Genomic DNA, 25,403 nt, shown 5'->3' with positions numbered 1-25,403 from the left:
TGCCTGCAATCCGGTGGACTCAGCATCCCGCCCACCCTCCAAAAAAACCATCTCCAAACATTCTGTTCAGCCATGAAAGTTTTAAAAGGAAATGGGGGAGTAATCTCAGTTAATCGTTGAGCTAGGTGGTCAGAGTCGTGGCCATCCCCTAGTGCCTGGAGGCCTATCCTAATCAACTGTCTGAGCCTGCTCTTCTGCGACTCAGGGAGGCCTGGGAGACGCCAGCTCCTCTATAAACAAGAGGCAGGGGGTGGGGATGCCCCCAAGGTCTTGCTTGGTATCAGATCTTATCTTGGTGTCAGGAGGAAGGCAACCCCGAGGCAGTGTATCTCCACCAAGTCAAGCCAGCCACTGACAAGTGTGGCAGGGTGGTAAAGAGGGACTTTGAGGCATGGGGGAGAGGGATGGACACAGCTGGGTGCAGGCAGAAGGATCTTTCCGGTGTGTTCTCATCACACCAGAGGCCACCGGGACCTTTCCTCCCCTTTCTTCTCAGATCAGCGGAAGCAAACTTGAGTTTTTCGACTCCCCAAGCAGTAAAAAGGCTTCACCTTTTAAATCAGTATCAAATGTACCACTTAATGGCCAGCCAAGTGACTTCTAGTTATTTTATGGCCAAATATGGCTGGTTAAGGGGTAGGCCAAGTTATCCACTGTGGGGAGGGGGAGGGGGAGGTGTGTGTGTATGACCCACAGGGACAGGTACACCCATGATTAAAACAGTGGAAGGCGGAGGCCTTCAGGATTCTTTGAAACTCCCAGGTGGAAACCAGGTCAGACATACATCCTGCATGGACCTTTTCTGCCCAGCCAGGATATCCTGTGTTTGTCAAAAGGACAGCACAGGGAAGCCCTGGCCATTGTCCTCTCTGAAATCTGCCAGTCGGCCCCTCCCCAGCCTGCGGCAGCGGCCCCAGGGCAGAGGAAGAATAACTCTGGAAACTGTGTTATCAGCATCCTCCATGGACTTCCTCACCTCCTCCCCAGCCTCGGTAGCCCCGAGCTCCTCAGCATCCTCCAACAGAAACCCGGGAAGCTGGGATGGGGTCAACGCCCTGAAGCCAGCCCTCTCTCTTTTGCCAAGACCTGCCTCTGTGCAGCCCTAAGTGGGCAGCCGAGGGCTGCAGCTGGAGTCCTGAGCCGGTGATGGAGCCCTGGCTGGGGCCTGAGGCTGCCGGCCTCCGCCTGGGCTGGCCGGCCCTGCTGTTGTGGGTCTCCAGCCTGAGCTATTCTGCCTCCTCGCCGGCTTCTCTCGCTCCTTCTCTGGTGCCCCGAGTCCGAATCAGCTACAATTTTGGAAGGACTTTCCTCGGTCTTGATAAATGTAATGCCTGCATCGGGACATCTATTTGCAAGAAGTTCTTTAAAGAAGAAATAAGGTCAGAATCTCAATCAGATAACTCTGAGGGGCACAGTTCCGTTCCCTTCACGTGACAACGTCCAGGAGTTTCTGGAAAACAAGGCAGGTTGTAATTTATGGGTGGGAGGCCATTGAATCAGATAGTGGTAATGGGTTAAAGTTGGGGTGTGGGGGGTGGTAAGGTGTGAAGCCAAATTCCAGCTCTAAATGCTAAATCCAACGTTTCCTTTTGAAATGGGAGCTTAACTGTTTCTTCTTTATGACTGGAGTAGCCTGGGATGATTAAGTTTATCAAGTTCATTTCTCATAGTGGGAGGGAAATCAAGTTTATAGAAAGCTGGCTATGTGACAGGCATTTGAAAGCTATTTTGATTTTTCTCCCCACAACAATCCTGGGAGTTAGTGTTTTGCACCCATGATTCTGAGAGTGAACTGAGACACGGTAAGGTTCAATGACTGGCCCCAGGTCACCACTTAATCAGTGGCAGATCTGGGGTGCAAACCCACGCGGTTTGCTCCAAAGCTTCTGCACCAGGTTTCTGTTGTGAGATGTTGCCTTGATCAGAGGAAATCCTAAGTTGAGGAAATCTCCATGCACGTGGCTCTCACCAAAAAAATGGTCCCACATTTTGGAACACATGGTCAATGAGCCTTTCCTACGGCCAAGACCCAGCACGTGCTGTAATGACATTGCTGTCACTCTGGTCACTGCCCTCCAGGGGCTCAGGGGTGGGGAACAGTGTGACAAATAATAATAATAAAGCCTGATTCAACGCAGGCCGGGAGCGAAGTGTAAAGGACCTCAGGGAGCTCCAGGGAGAGGACGTTAATTCCAAATGGGGACTGGGAAAAGGCTTCTCCCTGGGGAGGGGTTCTGAGCAAGGCCTTGAAGGATGAGCTGAAATGTAGGGGGAGGAGAGGGGCTTAAGGTAGAAGGATCAGCTTAAGCAAAGGCCCAGAGGTGTGGGAAGAGTTGGGGAGTACTTGGTGGCTGGAATATGGGGCACATGTGGAGGCGTGGCCAAAGGAGGAGGCTGGAAGCGGCAGATGGGGCAGGGGGCCTTGAATGCCGTACCAAGGAATTGGGATCTTAATCTGGGGGCCTGTGGTTCCCAGTGTTTTCCATAGTAAAGACCATTTATAGTAGGCCCCTTCTCCTATGCTCTCCCCCAACGACCTGCCTCTGGCTTGTGAGATTTGGTGACCAAAGAAAATTAATTTACAATAATTTTGTTTCCAATCTGTATAAACCAAAGACACATTTGACTATTTAACTAAGTTACTAAACAGAAATAACAAATGGAAAAATACCAATAAAAATGCTGAACTTCTTTTGTGAGATGGTAGATAGTATATGAAGTTGATGTGAACTTTTCCCATGAGACCATTTCTTAAGGTATTTTGAACGTTGAAAAGTTGAAAGATCTCCAACTGGGGAGGCTCTGTTGCAGGCAATGGTGAGGGTGTTAAGTAGGGTGGGGACCAAGATCTTACGGAAAGTCGTATGAGAATGGCGTGGTGATGTTGGAAGGGGTGGCCAGACCAGGTCTCCTGGTCCAAGAGAAAGGTCTTTGGGAACAAAGCAGGGCAGGAAGGGTGCAAGTGGGTTCAGCTAGAGCATCATTTTGTGGACCAATTCAATTTTGGGAGAGGAAATAAAAATGGAGATGTTGAAAATGAACGCAAGATTGCCCACCTAAGAAACTGGGATGGAGAGGACCGAAAACACACATGAAGTGGGACTGATTCCTTGGGGGAAGAAGGCAGTGAGAATACGGACATATTTTAAGATAGGAGGGAGGGAAATCAAGGGATTTGACTGAGAAAGAGCTCCGAGTTCACATCCTCCTCCAGATAAGTAAACACGCGTATTTGAATCTTACAGTGGACTTTTTACCACGTGGAAATCAATGAGGTTTTTCTTTCCAGGCAAATATTGGCCAAATGCAGGAAGCATTCCCCCAAATAGGTTTGTGTTCCAGTCGAGTTCAGGATATTACTTCAGCTCCCTCAGAATTGATTTTCCATGTGCGCCTGCCTGAAAGGGAAGTGTCAGATACCAGCAGGAAAAGACCAGGCGGGGCAGGTGGGGGTTTGGAGTGCTTTATGCTGAGAAGTCACATCCTCAGGGCAAGGAAGCAGAGAGGGGCAGTGAGCAGGTCTGGGAACGTGGATTTGTTTATAGTTCTATTGTCTACACTGTAAATACCATTTTCCTTATTTTAAAAGTGGTATCTCTTTATTTTCAAATTTTCAGGAAATATTGATTAAAGAAAACACAAAATAAAAATTCTTCACCTAAAGATCACTCCTTAGTGAACATGTTGGTGTATGATCCTTACCACCTTTTTTTCTAAGTGTCGATTAAAAATTTTTTCAACAAAAATATGATCATACTATGCATACTCCTTTGTAAACTTTTATGTAACAGTATATCAGGAAAACTTTTCCACAGTACCTTTTTTGTTGTTGTTGTTGTTTGGTTGGTTTATTGAGGAGATAATTAGGTTTATTTATTTTAATTTTTTAAATTTTTATTTGAACCCAGGACCTCGTGCATGCTAAGTATGCACTCTACCACTGAGCTACACCCTCCCCGTTCACATTAACTATTCTTTGCCGTAGTTTGAGTTTTAGTGGTTTCGTGGTATTCAATTGTATCAATCAATCAGAATTTATTTAACTAATCCACTCCTGTGAGACAGCTAGATTTTTTTTTCACTTTTCATTATTATAAACAGAGCCATGTTGAACATCCCCGTGGCTAGACTTTTATGCACATCAGTGACTAATTCCTATAACAAATTCCTAAAAGTGAAATTTCCAGGGCAAAAAAATAATAGCAAATCTTTAGGATTGTGAGATATAGCCAAATGGAGACCTCTACCCATAGAACTTACTTTTTGCATACTCCGAAATGTTGAATATGACGGCCATGTTTACTTTGTCTTCCTTCTCAGTATGTCTGAGCTGAGCCCTTTTTTCAGGCTTCTTGGCCATTTGTATTTCTTCTTTGTCTCTAAGTTCACATCCTTTGCCGCGCTTTCCAGTTGTGTGTTTGTTTGTCTTGTTCTTGTTCATCTCCAAACATGTCTCCACTTTTGTAAATGATCATGATGAGACCTTAAGAAAAAAGCTCATCCGAAACTTTCAGGTGTTAGACTGAAATGCTATAGCCAGGCAAGCATTAGCTTGTCCTCCTTAAGGACTGGCCAATGCTTGTTGCTCAGCAACAAACAAGAGAGTTTGAGCTTCCCGGCGTGGTTGGGTAGACGGAAGACACGTGACTGGGAGATAGATGTCACCTTTCCTTCTTTCCCTATCTTTTCTTTGGTAAGAATGCTAAAGATGATTTGGAGGCTTCTGGTACTCAGCCAATGATCTTTGACCATTTGAATATTTTCAGTACCTTTTTTTCCCCATGCGTTCCATGTTGACTTTCAAATCCTCAATGAAAAAATTAAGGGAAGCTGGAAAAATGAGTCAACCTGATTGACAGATTCTTCCTCCTGAAAATATCCCTATATAGAAAATCCTAAAGGGCCACTTAAACTGGTAAGATCTACCAGGGTCTGATTGATCAGGACTTGGGATATGCAGGTAACAAGTAGGGGGAAAGGGTGGAGGATGGAGTACTTTATGGCAGTATTTCTGATCAGAATCACTCCAAAGGATTCCTGGGCTCTTCCAGGATGGATACCTTACTTTGCCTTCTTTACTGTATCCACTTGAACTTACAGCCCCACCGCCTACTCCCAAGATCTTAAAGAATGTTTAAACACATCTGAGTGGTGGAGGACTCACAGCAAAAGAATTAAACCATCAGGCTTGATTTTGCCTTCCCTTCTCCCTTGCCCTTGTCTGTCTCCTTCACCACAGAAGGTGATAGTAATTATACCTTTAATTCACTTTCTCAAATCAATTCAGAGGTCTTGGGACCTTCAGGGTCCCAGAGCTTAAGGCAAAAATATCCGTCTACACAGCAGTCATCCAAACATGCATCCATCCATCCACCTGTTCATCCAGGTATTCTTCCATGCATTTTTTCACCCAACCACTACTCTGTCCATCCCATCCAGCCCTCCCTGTATCCCTCTACTCATTTATCCATTTATTCATTCAAATACCCATCCATCCAACTAAAATGTGTTGGGTACTAACTCAATACGAAGCACCCTGCTAGGTACTGAGTTACAAAGTTGAAAGAGGCCCAATCCTGGCCCTGAAGGCGTTTACTTTCTACTGAGAAGACAAGAGCCATGAACCAATGATTAAAGCAGTACATGAGGACTATATAAAATGTCCTACACAGGGTAAGAGGGAACCTATCTCAGCCGCAGGGACGACGGAGTAAGAATCAGAAGAGATAATGCCTGTCTGGGTTTTAATGGGTTGGGGAGGAATTATCCAGGCGAGAAAGAAGACAAAAATGTCTCAGACAAAGGGATCAGCATAGGACAAGGTGAGTGAAGGCTTGGAGGCCCAAAACGATATGGCTTAGCCAAGGATGGTCAGTGGTTTGGTGAGACCAAAGCAAGCTTGTAAGGGGAGCAGGAGGTGATGGGCCTAAGAAAAGCAGTGTGAACTGCTCTAAGAAGTATGAATTGTGTCTGGAGAGTTTGGGGAAGATGCTGGATGTTTTAAGGGTCCTGGGCAGAGCTGAGGGATGAGGGAGAGGGAAGAGAGGCATGAAATATTTAGGAAGGCATAGCTCCAAACTTAATGTTTGACTGGATGCAAGCATGCAAAGTAGACAAAAGAAGAGAGTATTTTATTTTTATTCCAACACTGTCACTCCACCCCCATCTCCATGTTGAAGGGTTTTGGGGGAAGGGATCACGTGACCTTCATGCTTCCTTCCACCTCTGGGAACCTATATTCTTGCTCGTGCATTTTTCCAACCAATAAGAAACTCAGCCGGCCTCACTTCGAACGTGCCCATGATCTCAGTTCAGAAAGGAGGAACAGAACTCCGTCTCTGTTTTGTGGTTTTCCAAATGCCAGGATATTCACATTTTGGTGACTAAAACCAGGGCCCATTTTCTCACTGGCATTCAATCAAGGAGGTACTCAGAGTTGTAGGAATATTCATTTTTTCTCATTGAGCACCATAAATTTATTACTATTTGGAATGGGAGCGAAATGTGGCCTGTGAACCCGCTTCTTTGTCCTCAACTGGTCCTGATGGGATGCCTTGAGCCACTGCTGAACACGCACCGAGCATCCCCTGAACGTGCACAGCTCACCTGCCAAGTCAGTTCTGTCCTCTTGGTGGAGCCTCCTCGGGAGAGGGGACAAGAAAAGAAGACAGGAAAAGGTGTAATAGGAGGGTTTTTTTCTTTTGTTCGGAGTTTTCCTTTATTCCTTTGGTCTTCTGGCTTTTTCCTTTCCCCTTCTTTTCTCCTCCACAGGCCAGCTCAGGCCTTGTCCCCGCATCATCCCCATAACAGGGCCCCCACCTCTTCCATCCGCTTACAGCATGCCTCCGAGGCAAGAGCTCAGGCCCGCAGACGAGGTTTCAGTGACAGGGAAGGGGTTTTAAAAATAATAATAACGAGAGGGGAGGGTATAGCTCAGTGGTAGAGCGCATGCTTGTTTCAATCCCCAGTACCTTCATTAAAAAAATAAATAAGTACACTTTATTACCTCCTCCCACAAAAAATAAACTTAAATTTTTTTTAAAAAATGAATGAAAAAAAGCCAAGTCTTTGGCAGTTTCCACCCATTCAGATCCTCAAAGGGTTTGCAAGGTTTTGCTGATCTGGGTTCAGGAGGAAAGTTTCCTTGCCAGCCTGGGGTCAAGACTCAGACCTGCTGAGCGCAGAGGCCCTCCCAGCCCCCAGGCTGCCACCACCCCGGGGCTGGGGGCCTAGCCTTACAGAGGCTGCAGACAGCTGGGGTGCCCACCAGCAGGAAGCCCCTCTCAGGGGCCAGAACTCCTTAGCCAGCGTAGATTCCGCAAGCAGGACTGCGTTAACTAAATAAAGCAGTTGCAGAGTTTTGATTTCTTTTACAGCTTTTTTCCCCCCAAAATGATTTGTAGTTGTGTGTGCAGCCCTTTTCCCTGATACATGTGCTCTACAATAAAAACCAAATCTAATCTATTTTGGGGGAAAAAAGCGTACCCTACAGGGCAGGAAGTCCCCCCCCCCGTCCCACCCCCACCCACTGGGAAACAAAGATCCCTGAGATCGGGTCCTCTGTCACTATGTTGTTTATGATTCTTCAGACAAGTCATCTTCAATGTTCTCATCCTGAAAAGACCCTGGAGCAAGGGACAGGGACAAAAGAATCCTTAAGGACCCTGCTAGCTATAACCCCTCATGATGTTACCAATATGTTCCCACAAGCTATTCATAAAATGGATGATAGAGGACTAAGATGCAGCAAAATGGTGTAGGGTACAGCCTCTGGAGCCTTGAATGCCACTTCCTTCGGTTCCTGGCTGTGTGACGTTGAGCAGATTGCTGAAGTTCTCTGTGCCTCGGTTTCCTCATCTGCGTGGTATTTAATAACGGCACTGACCTCGTAGGTTGGTTGAAATGTTTAACTGAATTGATGCACATGAAGTGTTTAGCAAAGTGGCTGCTAAAGTGATTCAGAAACGTGTATTGCTATTATTTTTATCTAAGAAAGCCCCCTAGTTGTAAATCTGTTGCCGACTCCAAACTCATTCGGCTTGCCTCACGACAGGCCAATAAATCGGGAGACGAGCTGTTGGCGCAAGGAGTAGCGACTTTATTCGGAAAGCCGGCAGACCGAGAGGACGGCAGACTGATGTCTTGGAGAACCATCCTGCTCTAGTCAGAATACAGGCTCCTTTTATACAAAAAACAAGGGAGGGGGTGTGGTTGGTTGTTGTAAACTTCTTGCTGCAGGCATTCTTTGTTCTTGCAGCCGCCCACGTGGGCAGGTCATGGTGTCCCTGCAAACCTCCAACAAAACAAAGGTTATTCTCTATTACAAATCCTTAGTCTCGGGCCCTGAGGCAGGGTGGTGGTGACGGGGAGGTTGAACCCCATGAACAAGAGCAGATGGAGGAAACAGACAGGCCCTCCTGGAGGCCCTAGGCCCTTCCTTACCCTCCTGGGGTGGGGGAGGATCATTTCCCATGGTTATCCTAAAAACTGCAGTAAAATTGCCTCCTTGCAAGTTTTCCGCGTTTGGTCTTTTTAAACAGATCTGTGGCCATGTCCTTGAACAGAATTCTTTGTGCTTCCTTCCACTGCGGTTTGAACAGTCCTGCATTGCAGAAGGTGCTTACTGACAGCTTCTGTGAGAGCCCTTTCTTTGAAAAGCTTACAGTCTCTTAGGGTAACCGTGTCATAGAAGCGAGGACAAGAGACCATCTAGGGCTTAGAAATAATCAAAATGCTCATTCTTATAAAACTCATTATTACCAGCTTGCCCAGTAATGCCCAATGATAGGAATTTAAAGATCCCTTTTTTTTTAATTGAGGGGGAGGCAATTAGGTTTATTTTTAAATTTTTCATTTATTTATTTTAATGGAGGCACGGGGGATTGAAGCCAGGACCTTGTGCATGCTAAGCATGCGCTCTACCACTGAGCTATACCCTCCCCCAAGAATTTAAAGAATCTTATTGAAACTAAATACACAATATATCTTATGAGCCTAATGTTCATTTGCACTCTAACCCTCAGTTATTAATAATAATGCAGATAAACATTTTCTTAGTAATTTTTCATACATGAATCAGAAGATTCGGCATTCTTCCCTGATGGAAATTTCAGTGCACAGCTGAAGGAAAGACTGGAGAAAAGGGTCAAGGTGGAGCTTAGAAAAATCATCAGATGCTAATAGGCAGTACCTCTCCCCTGGCCGGGCTATTGGGTGGAATTAAACATCCCCTGGATCCCAGATAGCTTTGAATTCGGCGACCCTTTGACAGCCACTGTTCCCTGAGACTTGGTTGGTACTGATCACTTAAATCTTTGGGCCGAAAGTAAAATTGATGGGGCTGTTTGGGTTCGGATACGGAGAGGCAGAACTCTCCCCAGTGCAGGCCGATAAGCATCTTCAAGAACCAGGGTTTTGGGGGGAGGGTATATAGCTCAGTGGTAGAGCCCATGTTTAGCATGCACGAAGTCCCAGGTTCAATCTCCAGTACCTCCGTTAAAAATAAATAAATAAATAAATAAATAAATAACCCTCCCTCCCCTCCCCAAAAAAAACAGAATTGTTACCTGAATCTTTATTAAAGAAAAAAAAAAAGAGCTATGGTTTTAAGACCTCACAAAAAGAGTTTGGACCACCCCCATCTAAAGAGAAAAAAATGGATCAGACCAGATGTTGTCCCCCGTCTCCCCATCCCTGGGCTGTGCTGGCTCCGGCACTGTGGCTGGGCCCTGCTGAGTCCCTGCTCCCTCTCTCTGGCTCCCAGGCTGATCCGCAAAGGGCTATTCTTCCAGGTTTGATGAGCGGCTGGACTCCCACCTCGGATTGCGTCCGGATGACTTGCCGTCTTACCCTGCCAACTACTCCGATGATTCCAAAACCTGGCGCCCTGTGGAGGTCTCGAGGCTGGTCAGCAAACACCAAAACGAGATCTCGGACCAGAGGATCTGTGACTCCGCAGCTGCCCCCAAGACCTGCAGCATCGAGCGCGTCCTGCGGAAAACAGGGAGGTTCCAGAAATGGCTGCAGGCCAAGCGCCTCACACCGGACCTGGTGCAGGTGAGTGTCCCGGTCGCCGGAGGGGGGGTGAGATCCACTCCCGGCTCCGGGCTCAGTCTGTCTGGGGAAAAGGAGTTGTAGCCTGTCTTCAGTGGGACAAAACGATGCCGTGAAACAGAGTGGCTTGTGACAAGACGGGGACCAAACAGGTTTAGAGATAGGGACCCTTCCTACTGTCATTCTCCATTCTCTCGGCGACTCGTTGGGGAACAATTCCTAGCTGCCACCTCTGGTCTGAAGATCTAATGGATGATCCTCACCCGCCTTCCCCTTGCCCTCCCCCTTCCACAAGGCTTAGCTCATCTATGACATTCTGGGGGAGGGGGGAGCTTTGCCAACCCCTCAACTGTGCCCACTCTCATAAGCTCCCATATACCTCCTGTTTCACAATAGAGACCCCACTTTGAAAACCGGCTGCTTCTTTGATCTCCCACCATAAAGAAGAACCATTCAGTATCTCGTAATAACCTATAATGAAAAAGAATAGGAAAAAGGGAAAGACTCTGTATATGTATATATATGTATAACTGAATCACTATCACTATTCTGTACACCTGAAACTAACACAACATTATAAATCAACTATACTTCAATTGAAAAAAAAAAAAGTAGAGCCAAACTTCAGTCATTGCAGAAGCAGACTCTGATAACATGGCGCCCTCTGCCCATCGGAGAGCTCCCACCCACTCCCACGAGTAGGCTGCCTTCAGAACTTCAGCGTGTTGCCAGTATCATCTGTCTTTCATCCAAACCATCATGTACCTCCACACATATCCAGCTGGGCCCCTTGGGACAGAAGATGTCACCTCAGAGGATTGAGGAGCTGCTCACCTTCAGCGAAGATGAGAAAGGAGAGGCTCACCTCAATCTCCCTGCCATGATGAGGCTGGAGGATTTGGCATCCCTCAGGGGCATGCCAAGGCCATTTCTTGAACTTCCTAGGCCACTCGCCCCTTCACATATGCACGTAAGGCCGCCCAGGTAACTTCTGAGCACTAACAGACCTTCCCCTTGGCCTCTTCAAGATGAGTAATGCAGAACAAAGAAAAATCACTGGTCCCTAGATATCTCGACCATGTGGCTTTGCTCTAAGTTTGTGTGGAAACTGCTTTGAAACCAAGAGGAATCGAGCTGCCGGTGACATGGTCATCATCTGACATTGAGCTTTCCAGGGTGGTCCTTTTGTACTTTGCACTCTATGAATCTCACTGGCATGAAGTGGGGAGAAGATGAGCCAGGGGAAGTCAAGCTACTCCCAGGCTGGGGAGATGGTGGCAGGACCCAACTTAAGGGTCTCTGAGTTGGTATGGGAGATAGGAAGTGGAGGTTCCGGTGGGAGGAACCCTATGGGGGCTGCAAAACCCTGGGCAGAACCAGAGGACAGAGACAGATATCAAAGCCCGCACCGTGGTACACAGCCTAGGTGTAATGCCTTTACGCCTCTCTTCCTGCACCTGCAGACAGACGACCCTCCATGCACTGGCCTGGGTACCCAGCATCTGCCATTCTTAGGCTGCCCACAACTAGTCCTGAGGCATGAGAAGGAGCAATAAGAGACCTCCTCTGCTTTGCTTCAAACACGTGCTCAGGAATAAAGAGAAGTCTTCAGGAAGAGCAAAACAAGATATACACAAGGCACTGTTTCAGAACCCCTTGAAAATCCCATCACCTCTTCTTTCCCCCACTGTTATCAGGTCCCACCCTGGAGGGCACAGTTCTCCCAAGGCCCTGGCCCCAGACTCCCTCCACCTGGGACCTGGACCATGTACCAAAGGACAGAACTTACTGGTTGGTGCACAAGATACACTTGAGATTTTACAGAAAGTGGCTAGACCGGCCTTGGGCTTTGAGCTAAGGGAACCTCCCCCTTTCCTTCATTTTCTAGACACTTCCATAATACAGTAGGGATTATCCCAGGGGGCCTAGAAAGTCCAAAGCAACCTGCCGGGTACATCTAGTGTCACCTACCTTGATGAGTAGAGACATTGTGATAGAGGCAAAAGGTCCCCGGAGCCTGGAAACCGTGGTTGAGTCCTGGCTCAGCCACTAAAAGCTGTGGCAGAACACAAAGGAGCAGTGATCCAGGAGGAGCAAAGAGCTTCTGGTTCCTGTTCACCCATGCAACAAGTTCCAATGCTGCACTCTATCCTAGGGACACAAAGAGGAATCAGGTGCAAGCTCCGCCCCCTCCAAGAGCATGTGGTCCAGTGATGAGTACGGACAAGAACACAAAGCACAGCGAAGTGTTGTAGTGGATGTTGTGACAACAGCCTATACAGGGACAAAGGACAGACTATTGACTTGGGTCCTTCACTCACTGACCAGTTGACCTTGCATGTAAGCCTAGGACTTCCCCACTCTGCCGCGACACCCTGTGTTGGGGGGAAGGCAGCTGGATAATCTCAAAGGGCCTCCCAGTTCTGACATTCTTTGACTTGGTATGACTCTGTTTCACTTATTTAAGGAACCCTAATCCTATCACCAGGCACTGTGCTGGGTGCCTTGATTTCCTGTTTCTCAAAAGGCAGGAAGCAGTGCCTGCTTTATCTTGCTCCACTCATCCTAGTGGGCTTATCGATATGAAGATGCTTTAGAAAAAGTCCAGCACCAGAGAAATGCATGGCAGTGCTATTGTCATCAGCAAGTCCCTTTCTTCAGTTTGTTGCGCTAAAACTTGCTCTATGGATTTTGTCATCTTGCATTAACATACAGTGAAACAAGCTCTCCTTCTTTCTTTTCTTTTCTAACTTAAAAAATTTTTTTAATTTATTTTTTATGGGGAGGTAATTAGGTTTATTTATTTTTTTAATTTAATTTTTTCAGCAGAGGTAGTGGGGATTGAACCCAGGACCTCGTACAAGCTAACCAGGCACTCTACCACTGAGCTATAACCTCCCTGCCAAGCTTTCCTTCTTTCTGGTAAAAAAAAAAAGCATCCATTAACAGCATGCTGTTAAACATAGCCAAAGCCATAACCATGTTCTTTCTTTTCTCTTCTTTTTTTTTTTTTTTGCAGGGTGTAGGGGGAGGCCTCTCTTAGCCCATCTTTTCATCCCCACCAGAGATTTTTCCTTTCCTTCTAAAACCCAGAAAAATATCAGCAGTCATTCTATAAATTTTGGACAAACCCCTTCTTCTTCCATCCACCAAGCTCAAGGTCATTGCTGTCCCATTTTGGCAACGTCTCCTCCCTCTCCTGTCCTCCTTTCCAGAGACCCTCTGTCCTTAGGATCCCAGAGCATATGCAAGATGCTCTACACCTTTTCCCTCCCGGACCTCAGCCAGGCAGCACCCAAACTCCTGCTCGTTTCTTCTTAGCAAAACTCACCTATCAAACAGTTTTGAATGGGTCCATCATCACCAAAGGGGGGGGGGGAGGGAAAAAAAAACTTCACCTATTCAATCAAGAGAGATGAAAACAAAAATTTTTAATTTTTAATTTTAATTTTAAAAGAGAGAGGTGAAAACAGGTGTGTGAACAAAAACTTGGATGTGGGTGTTTATTATGTTATTATTCACAATAGCCAAAAGGTAAAAACCCAGATGTCCATCAACGGATGAATGAATACACATAATATGTTATAGCCACACAATGGAATACTATTCGGCCATGAAAAGAAAGGATACATGCTACAGCATGAATGAACCTTGAAAACATCATGCTAAGTGAAAGAAGCCAGATGCAAAAGGACAAATATTGTATGATTCCATTTATAGGAAATATTCAGCATAGGCAAGTCCACAGAGACAAAGAGCAGATTAGTGGCTGCCAGGGGCTGAGGGGAGGGGAAAATTAGGAGTGACTGTTTAACGGATACAGGATATCTTTTGGGGATGATGAAAAATTCTGAAATTAGATAGTGGTGATAGTTGCCCAACCTCGTGAGTGTACTAAAAACCGCTGAATTTTACACCTTTAATGGTCAAGATGGTGAATTTTATGTGATGCAAATGTTAACTTAATTAAAAAAGGGAAAAATAAGCCATTAAAAGAAACATCACCAACCCTGTGACTCCATTCTCGTAGAGCCCTGGGAGGGGATGAGCAGCTAATTTAATCATTTAATTCATGCCAAGATGTTAAAAGCTAATAGCATTTCACTGTTAGCCCTCCATGAAGCCATTTGTGTGTAAAGCCAATATTGTCACGCTCCCACTAACCCATCCCATGACTGTCTCAGACTTTCCTAATACATCCCTGCATTATTCCCCCCGCTAAACCCAGATGTGGCCCCAGATTCCTTTTCAACAGCATTCCAAGCAAGCAGCCTCTGCCATGATTGCAACTAAGCTATGAAGCAAAATCGATTTCTGAGTGACTATTCATCCCAGATTTGGCCACATTTTTTTCTGATTACCCTATTTTTCTGATAACCTCTCAGACATGAAGTCCTCGTTTCTAATTTGGAAATTGATATTTCTCTATCAATATGGGAGTTTCAGGAACCCAGTGGAGAGAGATTGTAGGATGGACCGTACAGAGACTCGCCTCATCCCTCAACTCATAACAAATAGCCCAATGCCAACTCAGCCTACCAGCTGCACCAGCCCCCGGGGAATCCTCTCGGCTCGTGACTTAAGTGGGTTTTCTTTGATTTCCTCAAGAGCCATTTTCCATCAGGGATCTAGGCCAAGGCCCTCAAGTGTGAGTCTTTGAGCGTGGATGTGATGATGTGTGTTTGGAGGAGGCAGAAGGGGCCACAAAAAACTCACAGGTTGGCTCGGAGAACTGGCAAGGCAGAAGAGGGGAGAAACCATCAAAGAAATAAAAGAAAATCAAAGGCAGGAGGGATCTGACTTGTGCAGGGGCCTCACAACCTTGATTGGCAGTCCTTGGATGAAAAGCCTCCGTGATCGCCAGCAAAGGCTGAGCCAGCGAGTCTGGGGCCTGCCTCCTGCAAAGCCAAGTGCGGCTTTGTATTAAGAACCTGCTCTTGAGCCGCAAGTAAAGGGCTGCTGAGGAGACGGGACAGGACCAGGTATCAGCAAGAGGGTGGAACAGTGCAGTGTGTATTGCTTATGTGTGTGTGTGTATGTGTGTGTCCCCCTAATGCTAATAAAACCATGACTTTTCTCCTCTAAAAGCTGCATTGTTCTGATGGGAATATCCCACCAGCCTAAATTACTAGCCCACAGACACAGTCACGGCCAAGAACAGCACCCAGAGTTTATCACGATGTGCTTGTTCACAAAATCACAAAGAGGGTTTCCTCTGCCAAACGCAAAAAGGCCACCACCCTCAGCAGCACGTGGCTAATCAGAGGAAAACAGATATCCTCGGTCGAGTCCCCCTCCCACCCCCTCAACTGCCAGCCGCTACTGACGCGATATTGACGCGCTACTGACGTTGTTAATATCCAGACCCTGTTTCTTCCTCACGCGGAACCGGCTGGATGGCCCTGAAGACTTTCGTCCCACTAGATGGTGGTAGAGAGTGTTACGCAGCTTTGTTTAAACGAGGATAGCTAGTAATTTTACTTCCTCAGGCTCGATTTTTTTTTTTTAACATAGATACAATAAGGAAAATAAGCAAATTAACCAAAATGCACGTTAAGCATTTTAATCAGAATACAGCTTTAGAGGTAACTGTGAAACAAATAAAATACACTTTTGTTTAAATTTAATTCAAAAATACGTAAGGGGTATTTGCAAGATATATGCTAGGTTCTAGGAGGGTATAAGGGTTTCGAGACAAGGTCCCTGATCTTGGAGATGACACCCCAGTGAGGGAGACAGACCGTATTCAACTCATCCTGTGATACCAAGACAGGTTATGATAAAGTGTTTGAATGAAGATGGAAATTTTATATTGAAGTCACAACTAGTTTTCAGACTATAAGTATTTTAATCCTTCACAAACTACCAGGTCAAGGACCCTTCGAAAGAGTTGCATTTGTTTTAAAAATAATAACATGGTTATAACGATGCTGAAAGGAAAACAGCTGATTGGTAACTGTAACATTTTCACACTTATCTAATGCTGGAGTCAAAGAGGAAATGACTATTGGTGGAAAAGGAAATTTAAGCAACTAAAGGGGCCCTCACACAGGGCAATATTCCCAGGACATCAGTGCACATCCTTGGGCTGAAAGGTCTCCAGAAAATAGAGCCCCTTCAGAGGTACACTGTGACTGTGAGCTCATGAGACTTTGCTCCCCGAGACCCTTGGCAAATAGTCACGGTGCATCTCTTTTGTTGTCATGGGAGTTTCAGGAGTCAACTGGAAAGAGGTTACGGCAGGGATGTGAACCATCCCCCAACCTCCAGTCCATTTCTCCTTCCAATCATAGAATTGTTGAGAGTTGAAACAACTAAGACTTGAAATCGTGGGATTTGTTTAGGATTAAAACCACAGAGACTTTGTCATCACTGGCATTTGTGGCAAAGGGATTATTTGGAATGGGACAGTGACTGAATTATTCATCTCCCGATCTCCATTGTATCATAAACTCAAGGAAAAAGGATTCATAGATCATCCAGACTGTCCTCTAAAATGACTCCTAAATTATTCTTGATGGATCTCATGAGTGAAAAGGAGATAGTGAAAGGTTTCCCCAGCCTTGACACAGGCAAGTTGGGAAAGAAAAAGGAGGCAAGAGATGACCGAGGGAAGGTATACGTGAGATGAGTTTGCCAGTGGGTCCTCCAAATGAGTCTCAAATGCAGAATAGAGGCAGCCCCCAGCCAAAGCATCACTGAAGCCTGGTTAATCACCAAGACGGACCATCCAGAGCCAACTGTGTCTTCATGGGGCTTTAGCTTTCCCTGAACTTAGATGTTAGCCAACCAAGCTCCTTCTTAAATAAATCAAGCCATCCTTTGTTCTTTCTATGATTGTTTTCCTTGCTATTGCGATGCACTCGGGAACAAGTGGTTTTGCTAGAGCATGACTTGGCTCAGTGTCCTGGGGATCGGCGATGCCTCTATGTGTGTCCACATAATATGAAGTAAACAGAGGTTAAACTATATAGTATATAACATATTTATAAAGATATTGACTTGAAAAATTAATGATAGAAATAATTGATATATTGGTTACATTCTAAAAATTGTTTATCGGACCACAAAAACAGCCAATATATTTTAAAAAGTAGAAATATCAAAGACCATTTTCTCTGATTAAAAGGCAATAAAATCAGACATTAACAATAATTTAAAAAAAAAAAGCAGAGGGGAGAAATCCCCAGAACCTACCAAACCAGGAATTTAAAAACATTATCTTTTGAACCACAGAGCAAATAACTGAAATTGTAATCATATCAAGAAAGTAACAATGATTGAAACTCTATCTATCCACAATCTATGATTTACCTTTGCCAAATCGCTGCTCAGAGGAAAACTGGAAGTCAATTCAGTGTTGTGTTAGGCAGCTATCAATATAAGTTTGGTCGTTAATGGGGAGGGATAATACAAAAAGATATCAAAATGGGGAATTGCATGTCAATTTGGTCCTAACATAAGACAGCAGACCACAGAGCAATGTATCAATCTGTTAAAGATCAAGAAAGGTTTCTACCCACTAAACCATACATATATCATAGATTCTTGGAGTTGACAGAATCTTGAAAGCTCACCAGTTCAAACTCTCAAAATATTTGCATCCTTTGCCCTACAGAAAACTTACTGCCTTCAGAAACAGTCTATTCCTTCTTTGAACCAAATGGATCGTTAGGAAGTTCATCTCAGATCTGTCTTCTTGTAGCTTTCACTCATGTAAATTATCAAATCATTCCTCCTCCTTGGAGTTACATATGACATTTACCCCTCCCATATATTCACCTCCTAAAATTCTGACTTCCCAATCGAAATATTCCCAGTTCTCTTTCCCATCTTGGTCATCCCCCTCACATTGATACATACTAAAAGTTATGTCAGCTAAAACCCCTTCTACAGCGAGATTTTAGTTTTCAGGGACAGAACCATTTATTTATCCCATTAAATATGATCTTCTTAGATTAAATCCATCACAGCAGCCTGTCAACTTGAATGTGCTACTGATAGTTACTGTCAACCCAACTACACATCATGTTCAATTTTGATGAACACAAGTTTTATCTAGGTCGTAGACATTAATAAAAACATTAAACAGAACAGGGCCACCTGAAACTAACATTGTACATCAACTATACTTCAATAAAAAATTTTTTTAAAAAAAGAACAGGGCCAAAGAGAAAACCTTCTTGCTCTGTAAGGATTAGGCCATTCATTGTTAGGTAAACTCAGTTAACCAACTAGTAATCATCTTAATTTTCTACGCAGTCAAAATCTTACTTCCACATCTCCTTTAAGAGTTATCACTAGAGTTACCATTGAATGCCTCACTAAAGTTATATAGTCCTTAAGTCGATTGCATGTCTGATAAAAAGTCAAATAACCAGCTCAAAGAAAAAAAGTTAAGTTAGTCTAGAATGATTTGGTTAAATGAATCCTCAGTAAGTACTTAAGAGCATCACGTTTTGTTTCCTAGAGAGGAAAATCATCCTATTAATACCGTGTCTTAGAGTATTTCCTATGATCCAATAACTGGTAAAAAAAAAATCTAACCTCTTGCTCCTCTGAATATCAGCAATGGATTTTCATGCCTTTTCTATTCTCTGCTTTCACTGCCCAAGATTCAGAAGTATCGTTCACAAGGTCTCTGTGACTATTCCAGGTGGGGAAACTCATTCCGAACAATGAAGGCTTGCTTTCTGCAGTCTGATGTCCCATTCCTGTTCGCCACTTGTTTGCTCCACTCTTTTCAAATCAAAGGTCCAATACCTGTCAAAGTACACAAGCAAACATTAAGAATGAAAACTGGTACCAAGGTCAACTTCAGAGGCAGTGGAAAATCTTAGTACTATTGAATTAGAAGTTAAAAATATTACTAGAAAGAAAACATTGGTCCCAGGTGGCTTAACAAGTGAATTCTACCAAACATCGAAGAAAAAGGTAATCCTTATTTTTATAGTACATACACTGGAAATATAACTCAACGATGCATTTTAAGAAGCTTGCTGGATGCTGATTCCAAAATGAATAAAACCAGTGTATGAAGGGTAGACTCAGAGGCCAATCTCTCACTCATTAACATCAATGCAAAATTCTCCCTTCAAATATTCCTACGACAAATTCAATAGCCTATATGAAGTGATTATGATTGAGTTTGGTTTAGCTCAGAAATGAGAGATTGATTTAACATTTGAAAAGTGAATAATGATTTATAATATTAACAGATTTGAAGACGAAAAGCCGGTGGGGGAGGTTGTAGCTCAAGTGGTAGAGTGCATGCTTAGCATGTACAAGGTCCTGGGTTCCATCCCCGGCACCGCCATTAAAGTAAATAAATAAATAGACAAGCTTAATTACCTCCTTACCCCCCAGATAATAATAAAATTAAATAATTAAAAAAGAAGAAAAGCCGTAATGATTATCTCTTTTGATTCAGAAGTAAAAAGCATTCAATAATAATTCATAATTTAAAAATAGGAGATAGCAATAAAATTACAAAATACAAAACAAAACTGAAGAAAAAAAAAAGAATGAAAATTGGACCTTCATTCTGTTACCCACCAAAATTCTCCCCATGAGCCCTTTCAAAAGGCCTTTAGTGTCTTTGCACCCTATGCTTTGTAAAATACAGCATTTTTCAAACTTTTTAAATCAAAGTATAAATGGCATACTTAAATGCATCAACCTTTCTTGTACAGCTAGATAAATTTTTACATGTGTTCATTCACGTAACCACCATCCACATCAAGCTACTGAATATTTCCAGCCCCTCAGAAGGCTCATTCATGTCCCCTCCCTAAAAATACCCCTTCTAGGGTGACCAGCCATCTGAGTTTCTTAAGACTATCCTTACTTTGGCACTGGAAGTCCCACATCCTGGGAAATCCCTTAGTCCCAGGCAAACTGGGATCACCCTACTGCTTCCCAATCAATGGTAACCACTATTCTGACCTAAATCACCACAAATTAATTTTACCTAGTTTTGACCTTCATTTAAATGGAATCACACAGTATATACTCAATGTGTTGCCATGCTATTTATCCATATTGCAGCAAGAATCGGTAGTTTGCTTTTTCATTGCAGTAGAATATTCCTCTGTCTGATGATGTCACAATTTATCATTCCACCGTTGATGAACGTTTGGGTTGTATTTAATTTGGGCTATTGTAAATTAAGGCTGCTGTGAACATTTTTGTCTATGTCAGTTGGAGAGTGTTAAGTTTACAAAAGTGAAGCTTCTGGGCAGAGCATGTATATATGGACAGATTTAGTCAACATAGCCAAGCAGTTTTCCAAAGTGGTTGTACTGATTTCCTCCTGCTAACAATGGAAGGGAGAGTTCCATTGTTTCATATCTTCATCAACCCTTGATATTTTTAGTTTTTCATTCTAATCACCTTGGTGGGTGTCTAGCAATATCTCATGTGGTTTGAGTTTGTATCTTTCTCAGTACTTACAATATAAAGACCTTTTTCATATATTTATTGGTGGCTTTGACTTCATCTTATGTAAAGTGCGGGCATAAGTGAGTCATTTCTATTGGGCTGTCTGCCTTACTGACTTGTAAAAGTTATATTTATATTCTGGTTATGAGTTCTTTGTTGGATATGTATATTACAAATATCTTCTCCCAGTCCGTGGCTTGCCTTTTCATTGTCTTAGTGGTATCTTTTGATGAGTTGAAATTCTTAATTTCAGTGAAGTCCAATTTATTAATTGTTTTATTTTCAATGATTATCCCATGGTTACAAAGGTAGCCCCCTGTTTACTTCTAGAAGCTTCCATGTATTGTCTCTCGTATATAGCGCACTGATCTTATGTTCTGCTGTACCCAGTTTGGTGTTAAATCCAGTCAATAAGTTCTTAATTTCAGATATTGCATTTTGTATTTCCAAATGTCTATTTAATTTCTTTATACATTCCAATTCTCTGTCGAAATTCTCTCCCTTTCATTAATTTCGTCTGTCTTTTTCTTCTATTTTCTTAAAATCTCAATCATAGTTACTTTAAATTCTCTACTTGCTAACTCTAACATCTGGATTCTCTCTGATTCTACTTCTGTGTTTGTTGGTGGTTTTCTACTTTCTTGATTATCAATAGTTTTTCTTGCTTCTTCCCATTTTTGGGTAATTTCGGGTTGTTTCCTGGATTTTAAGGAGATAATACATTGTAGAGGTTCTCAGTAGTGTTATCATCTCCTAAAGATTGTTGAGTTTTGTTCTGGCAGCCAATTAAATTGCTCACCTAAACCCAGAGTTTCTCGGTCTCCTCCCCGTTGAGATGGATCATTATTTGCTGGGGGTATGGAGGTGAGGCTGTTTTGTGCATTGTAAGATGTTTAGCAACGTACCTAGCCCCTCCCCACTAGATGCCAGTAGCATCACAACCCCCAGTTGTGACAACCCAAACTGTATCCAAATGTTGTCAAACAACCCCTGGGGGAGCAAAATTGCCCCGTAGCTGAGAACCACTGCCTTAATCCTGTTGATGCTGGGTTTTGGGCTGCGTTAGTGAGGGTCTCTTGCAGTTTTGCCCTGACTCCTAGGATGTGGTCCTTGCTGGTAAGACATGAGCCTTACTACTGGACTGTGGACTTCCTGAGGTCCCATCAAAAGCCCAGGATGCTAACTGAGCTGTCTAGCCCAAACTCCAGCCTCCATCTCGCCAGCACCATGTGGCTTCTAAAATCTCTGCTCAGTGACCTCGCCTTCTGGGGTGGTCCTCTGTAGGGCTCGAGAGTCCCACCCTGTTCCTGTGCCACTTGGGAGTTGGCCAAAGATCTGAGGGGAACTTTTACATATATTTTCATTGCTTCTTCTCTGTGGCTTTTCCTTTACAGGACCCTGCTCTCCCAAATCCCAGCTACTCAGGCAGCCCCCAGATTCTGATCACGGTTTCCCTTACCTCGCCAGACCCTTCACTGCAGCTTGGAAAATGCCCTCAGAGGAAGAGATCCCACAAGTGTGGGACTCAGCTCGCGCGCATCCTTTCTCTCAAGGATCATTGCCCTCTGTTGGTCGTGGTCCAATGCCCGCAAACAAGTTGTTTTATGTATTGTGTCCAGGTTTTAGAGCTATTTACATCAGAAAGCTAAGCCTGATACCAGTTACTTTGTCCAGAACTAAAAATCTCAAACTAATCTACTCTCTAGGAGAGAAAAAAAAATGGTGCTATTGCATTCATATATCCAAATCCTAAGTATAGCTCTGAAAGCCGTCTTTCTTGCTTTTGAAAATCTCACCTTATTCTAAAAGGCTTTGGCATTTTGGATACTATTTCAAGGATTTCAAGGCTGAAGAAAGTGTGGGGAATACCTGTGGCTTTCAGCCCAGTACATATGAAAGGAATCAAGCCTGGCATGGCAGCCAGAGGAGAATCTGAATTAATAACATACTTACAGCAGACCAGAAAAGCACTCTTTATAGAGTACATGGCATTGGTTTCCTCCCCTCCCTCCCTTCCTCTTTCTTTCTTTCTTTCTTCCTTTCTTCCTTTCTTCCTTTCTTCCTTCCTTCCTTCCTTCCTTTCTTCCTTTCTTTTCTGTTTTTGCCTCTCTGACCAGACAGGAAGGTGCTTGAGGGCAGGAACTGCATCTCATCCATCAATATCTTTCCTCACACACATCTGACATGGAGTAGATGCTTTCTAATTGTTTGGGAAATGAAGGAGTGATCGAAGTCATGAACGAATAGGACATCATTCACCACTCACTAGTCATGGCTTCAGGGTGACTCTCGATCCAATCAGTGCTAACACCCCAGTCATCATCTAGAGATTTCAGAGTCTCTGAAAGTCCTGTCTTTCCCCAAGAGAGCATCTTTACTGGCGTGACTCAGGTGTTAACAAGCCTGAAAATCCCATGGCTCCTACTCCTTGGAATATGAGTCTTGATACCAGAAAGGTCCACCTAATTTGGGTAAGGAGGGATGGTGACACATTTTTCCATTAGCCTTTCAAGGGCTTGATCTCTCCATAGTTATTTCGGAAGAGAGATAACTGACGCATTTTGAGCCAGGGCAGGGGAGGAAGAAACAGATGGTGGCAGGGCTCTTGCTCAGGAGGACAAGGGGTGGTTTGTTCCTCCAGGGGCTTGCCTGGTAAGCTGACCCAAGCACTTCTGAGGACAGTGCCTCAAAGAGAAGATAAGACACCAAATGGAAAGGTGAAGGGCAAGGACCAAGTGCCCTTCAATCACTTTCTCTAGGTCAGCACTGCCTCCTACCAAGAGGCTTCTGGGAAGGTCAGTGGTTCAGGGTGACCCTGCATCCAGGGGCCCCCAAAATGGCACCGGCTGTGGTGGAGACTTTCTGCACACTGTCGCTTACTCAGATTCAGCAGGTGATCATTTATCTGTGGCACTTTCCAGTTCTGGGGACAAGACAGTGGGCAGCATGTATGCCATTGGTGGAAGAGGTCTCTAGACAATAAATGATTTGTTAATTAACCAGTAAATATAACTGCCTTATAGCACCTTGAGATTGGTACCTTCTTTTCAACCTAAAACTATCATCCTTTCCTCAGGGTTCTGGGTCTAAAGAACTCTGTACGTGCAGCTACCTGCTTTTTGTAGGATCAGACAGCTGCAGTCACGGGGCTTACTTCATTCTTGACATTCATTGTCCTTGGGTCCATCTGCTCTCTCCATCCTCCTTGAAGTCCTGCCCATTACCCAATGGTGAACAATCTATGGCCTCCCCTTTTTGTTGTCTGTTTCGCCTTAATGTCCCCAGCCCTCATACCTCAGGAAGCCATCAGATTGCCTGAGCACAGGCTGCAGGGGAGTGAGGGCAGTAAAGAGGGGGAGCTGGAAATAGGGGTTGGGATTGGAGACAGAAAGGAGGCTCAGCCGATCAGGAACCAACCAGACAGTGCATCACCATCACCGGCTCCGATCCGAGCTCTGTCCGATGGAGTGCTCCTCACCCGCCACCCCGACCCAGAGCTGCCTATCCAAGCCTGCTCCTCTAGTCAAGCTTTTCCCAGGACGGTAAGCCTCCATGCCCCAAATATACACTTACGGTGGTCAGAGCCCAGTGAGAGACTTTTCAAAGAAGAGAAAAGTCACCAAGAGAAAAGTAAAGAAGCCAAAGGGCTTGTGGTGGCTTTGTAATGTGGCAAAGTGGCCAGGCTGAACTACATTTCCCAGAATTCCCTTCCCTTATGTTTCCGGTTACAGCAAGCCATAGAGAAGATTCTACTGAGGGTTTGGAAGGGCAGAAGGGCAACAGTGGCCATTTTGTGGTTGACACACAGTGTGGCCTGTGTGCTCTGGCTCCCCTTGGGGGTGAGGCAGCAGCCAGGTCTGCAACTCAGCCTCTCCCTTGGCTCTTCCTTCAGTTTCTCTGACTCCCGGGCTAGGTTTACCACCACACCCAAGGGCCCCAGTTTCTGCAGGTCTCCACACCATCAAGTTCAGGGGCGGTAAGAACTGGCATGGATTTCAGTCCATCCTCATGAACTCCATCTTGTGCTTGTGGGTTCAACCTTGTCCTTAATCTCCCCCCATTTTGCATCTGTCTTCCCTTCCCAACTGCCTGCCTATGGACTTCAAGCTGTAGCATCATCTGGGAGAACAACAGCCTTACAGAGACGACTCAACCTGCTTGTATAAGTGTATAAGCTCAAATCCTGCTTTTAAAAAAAATCTAGTGATTCTGCTTCTCTGATTGAATCCTGACTGATCCAGATGGTACAACCTCAATGGAAGGGGAGGGAGTAAAAAGAAGCCTGGAAGCCCTTCCCTCAGGCAGACTCAAGGCTGGTTTGAAGGTTTTCCTGACAATCAGAATTCTGTCTTGGCTTCCTGGACCACAGGACCTTTGCACAGCAAAAGCCACTGAGCTTCTACGGAAGTTTCTGCAAGTTTGCGTGCACAAATGAGTTGTCATAAGCACTGGCTTCCTGTCTTTTGATTTAAAAAGAAAGAAAGAGAGAGAAGGAAAAAAACAGCAGCCTATAAAATGAAATGGCCCAGTGGAGAATTATGACCAGCTTTGGTATACCTGAATCAAAATGACAGACCATGAAATAATGCGTTTTACTCTGTGTCAGCTTCCCTGCCTGTCCCAACTATCAGCTGAATTGCCTGCCACAATGATTATTTCATCCACCACAGTGAAAATCTTGGAGCAGCCCACAAATGCTTCTGTGGCAAAGCCTCTAGGGTCCTGGAATGGAGGAGGATAGAGGACAAGGTGGGAAGACAGAGACAGACTCCAATAGAAGGAGGAAGCTAGTCAACACTTCCACCAGCAGGGTCATCCAAGATGCGCACTGCACCATGGAAGAAGGGGCCATGATCACCACCAAGTAAGGCTTCAGCTGCCAAAGCTTTGACATTAGGGGCACAGGTATT

At 44.5% G+C, this 25,403-nt stretch overlaps 1 protein-coding gene across 1 annotated transcript in view; it reads left to right on the top strand.

Moving 5' to 3' along the window:
- Positions 1-1,035: 1,035 nt before the first annotated feature.
- DIPK2B (divergent protein kinase domain 2B) overlaps positions 1,036-25,403 on the top strand; it is a 35,319-nt gene continuing 10,951 nt past the window's right edge. The window contains exons 1-2 of the mRNA XM_006213402.4: positions 1,036-1,379; positions 9,792-10,056. Coding sequence (XP_006213464.1) covers positions 1,147-1,379; positions 9,792-10,056 — 498 coding nt within the window. The 5' untranslated portion in view covers positions 1,036-1,146. The remainder of the gene's footprint in view (positions 1,380-9,791; positions 10,057-25,403) is intronic.

Source organism: Vicugna pacos, chromosome X (genome assembly GCF_048564905.1).
Source record: "Vicugna pacos chromosome X, VicPac4, whole genome shotgun sequence".
NCBI lineage: Eukaryota > Metazoa > Chordata > Mammalia > Artiodactyla > Camelidae > Vicugna > Vicugna pacos.
This window is presented reverse-complemented; position numbering and strand designations above follow the sequence as displayed.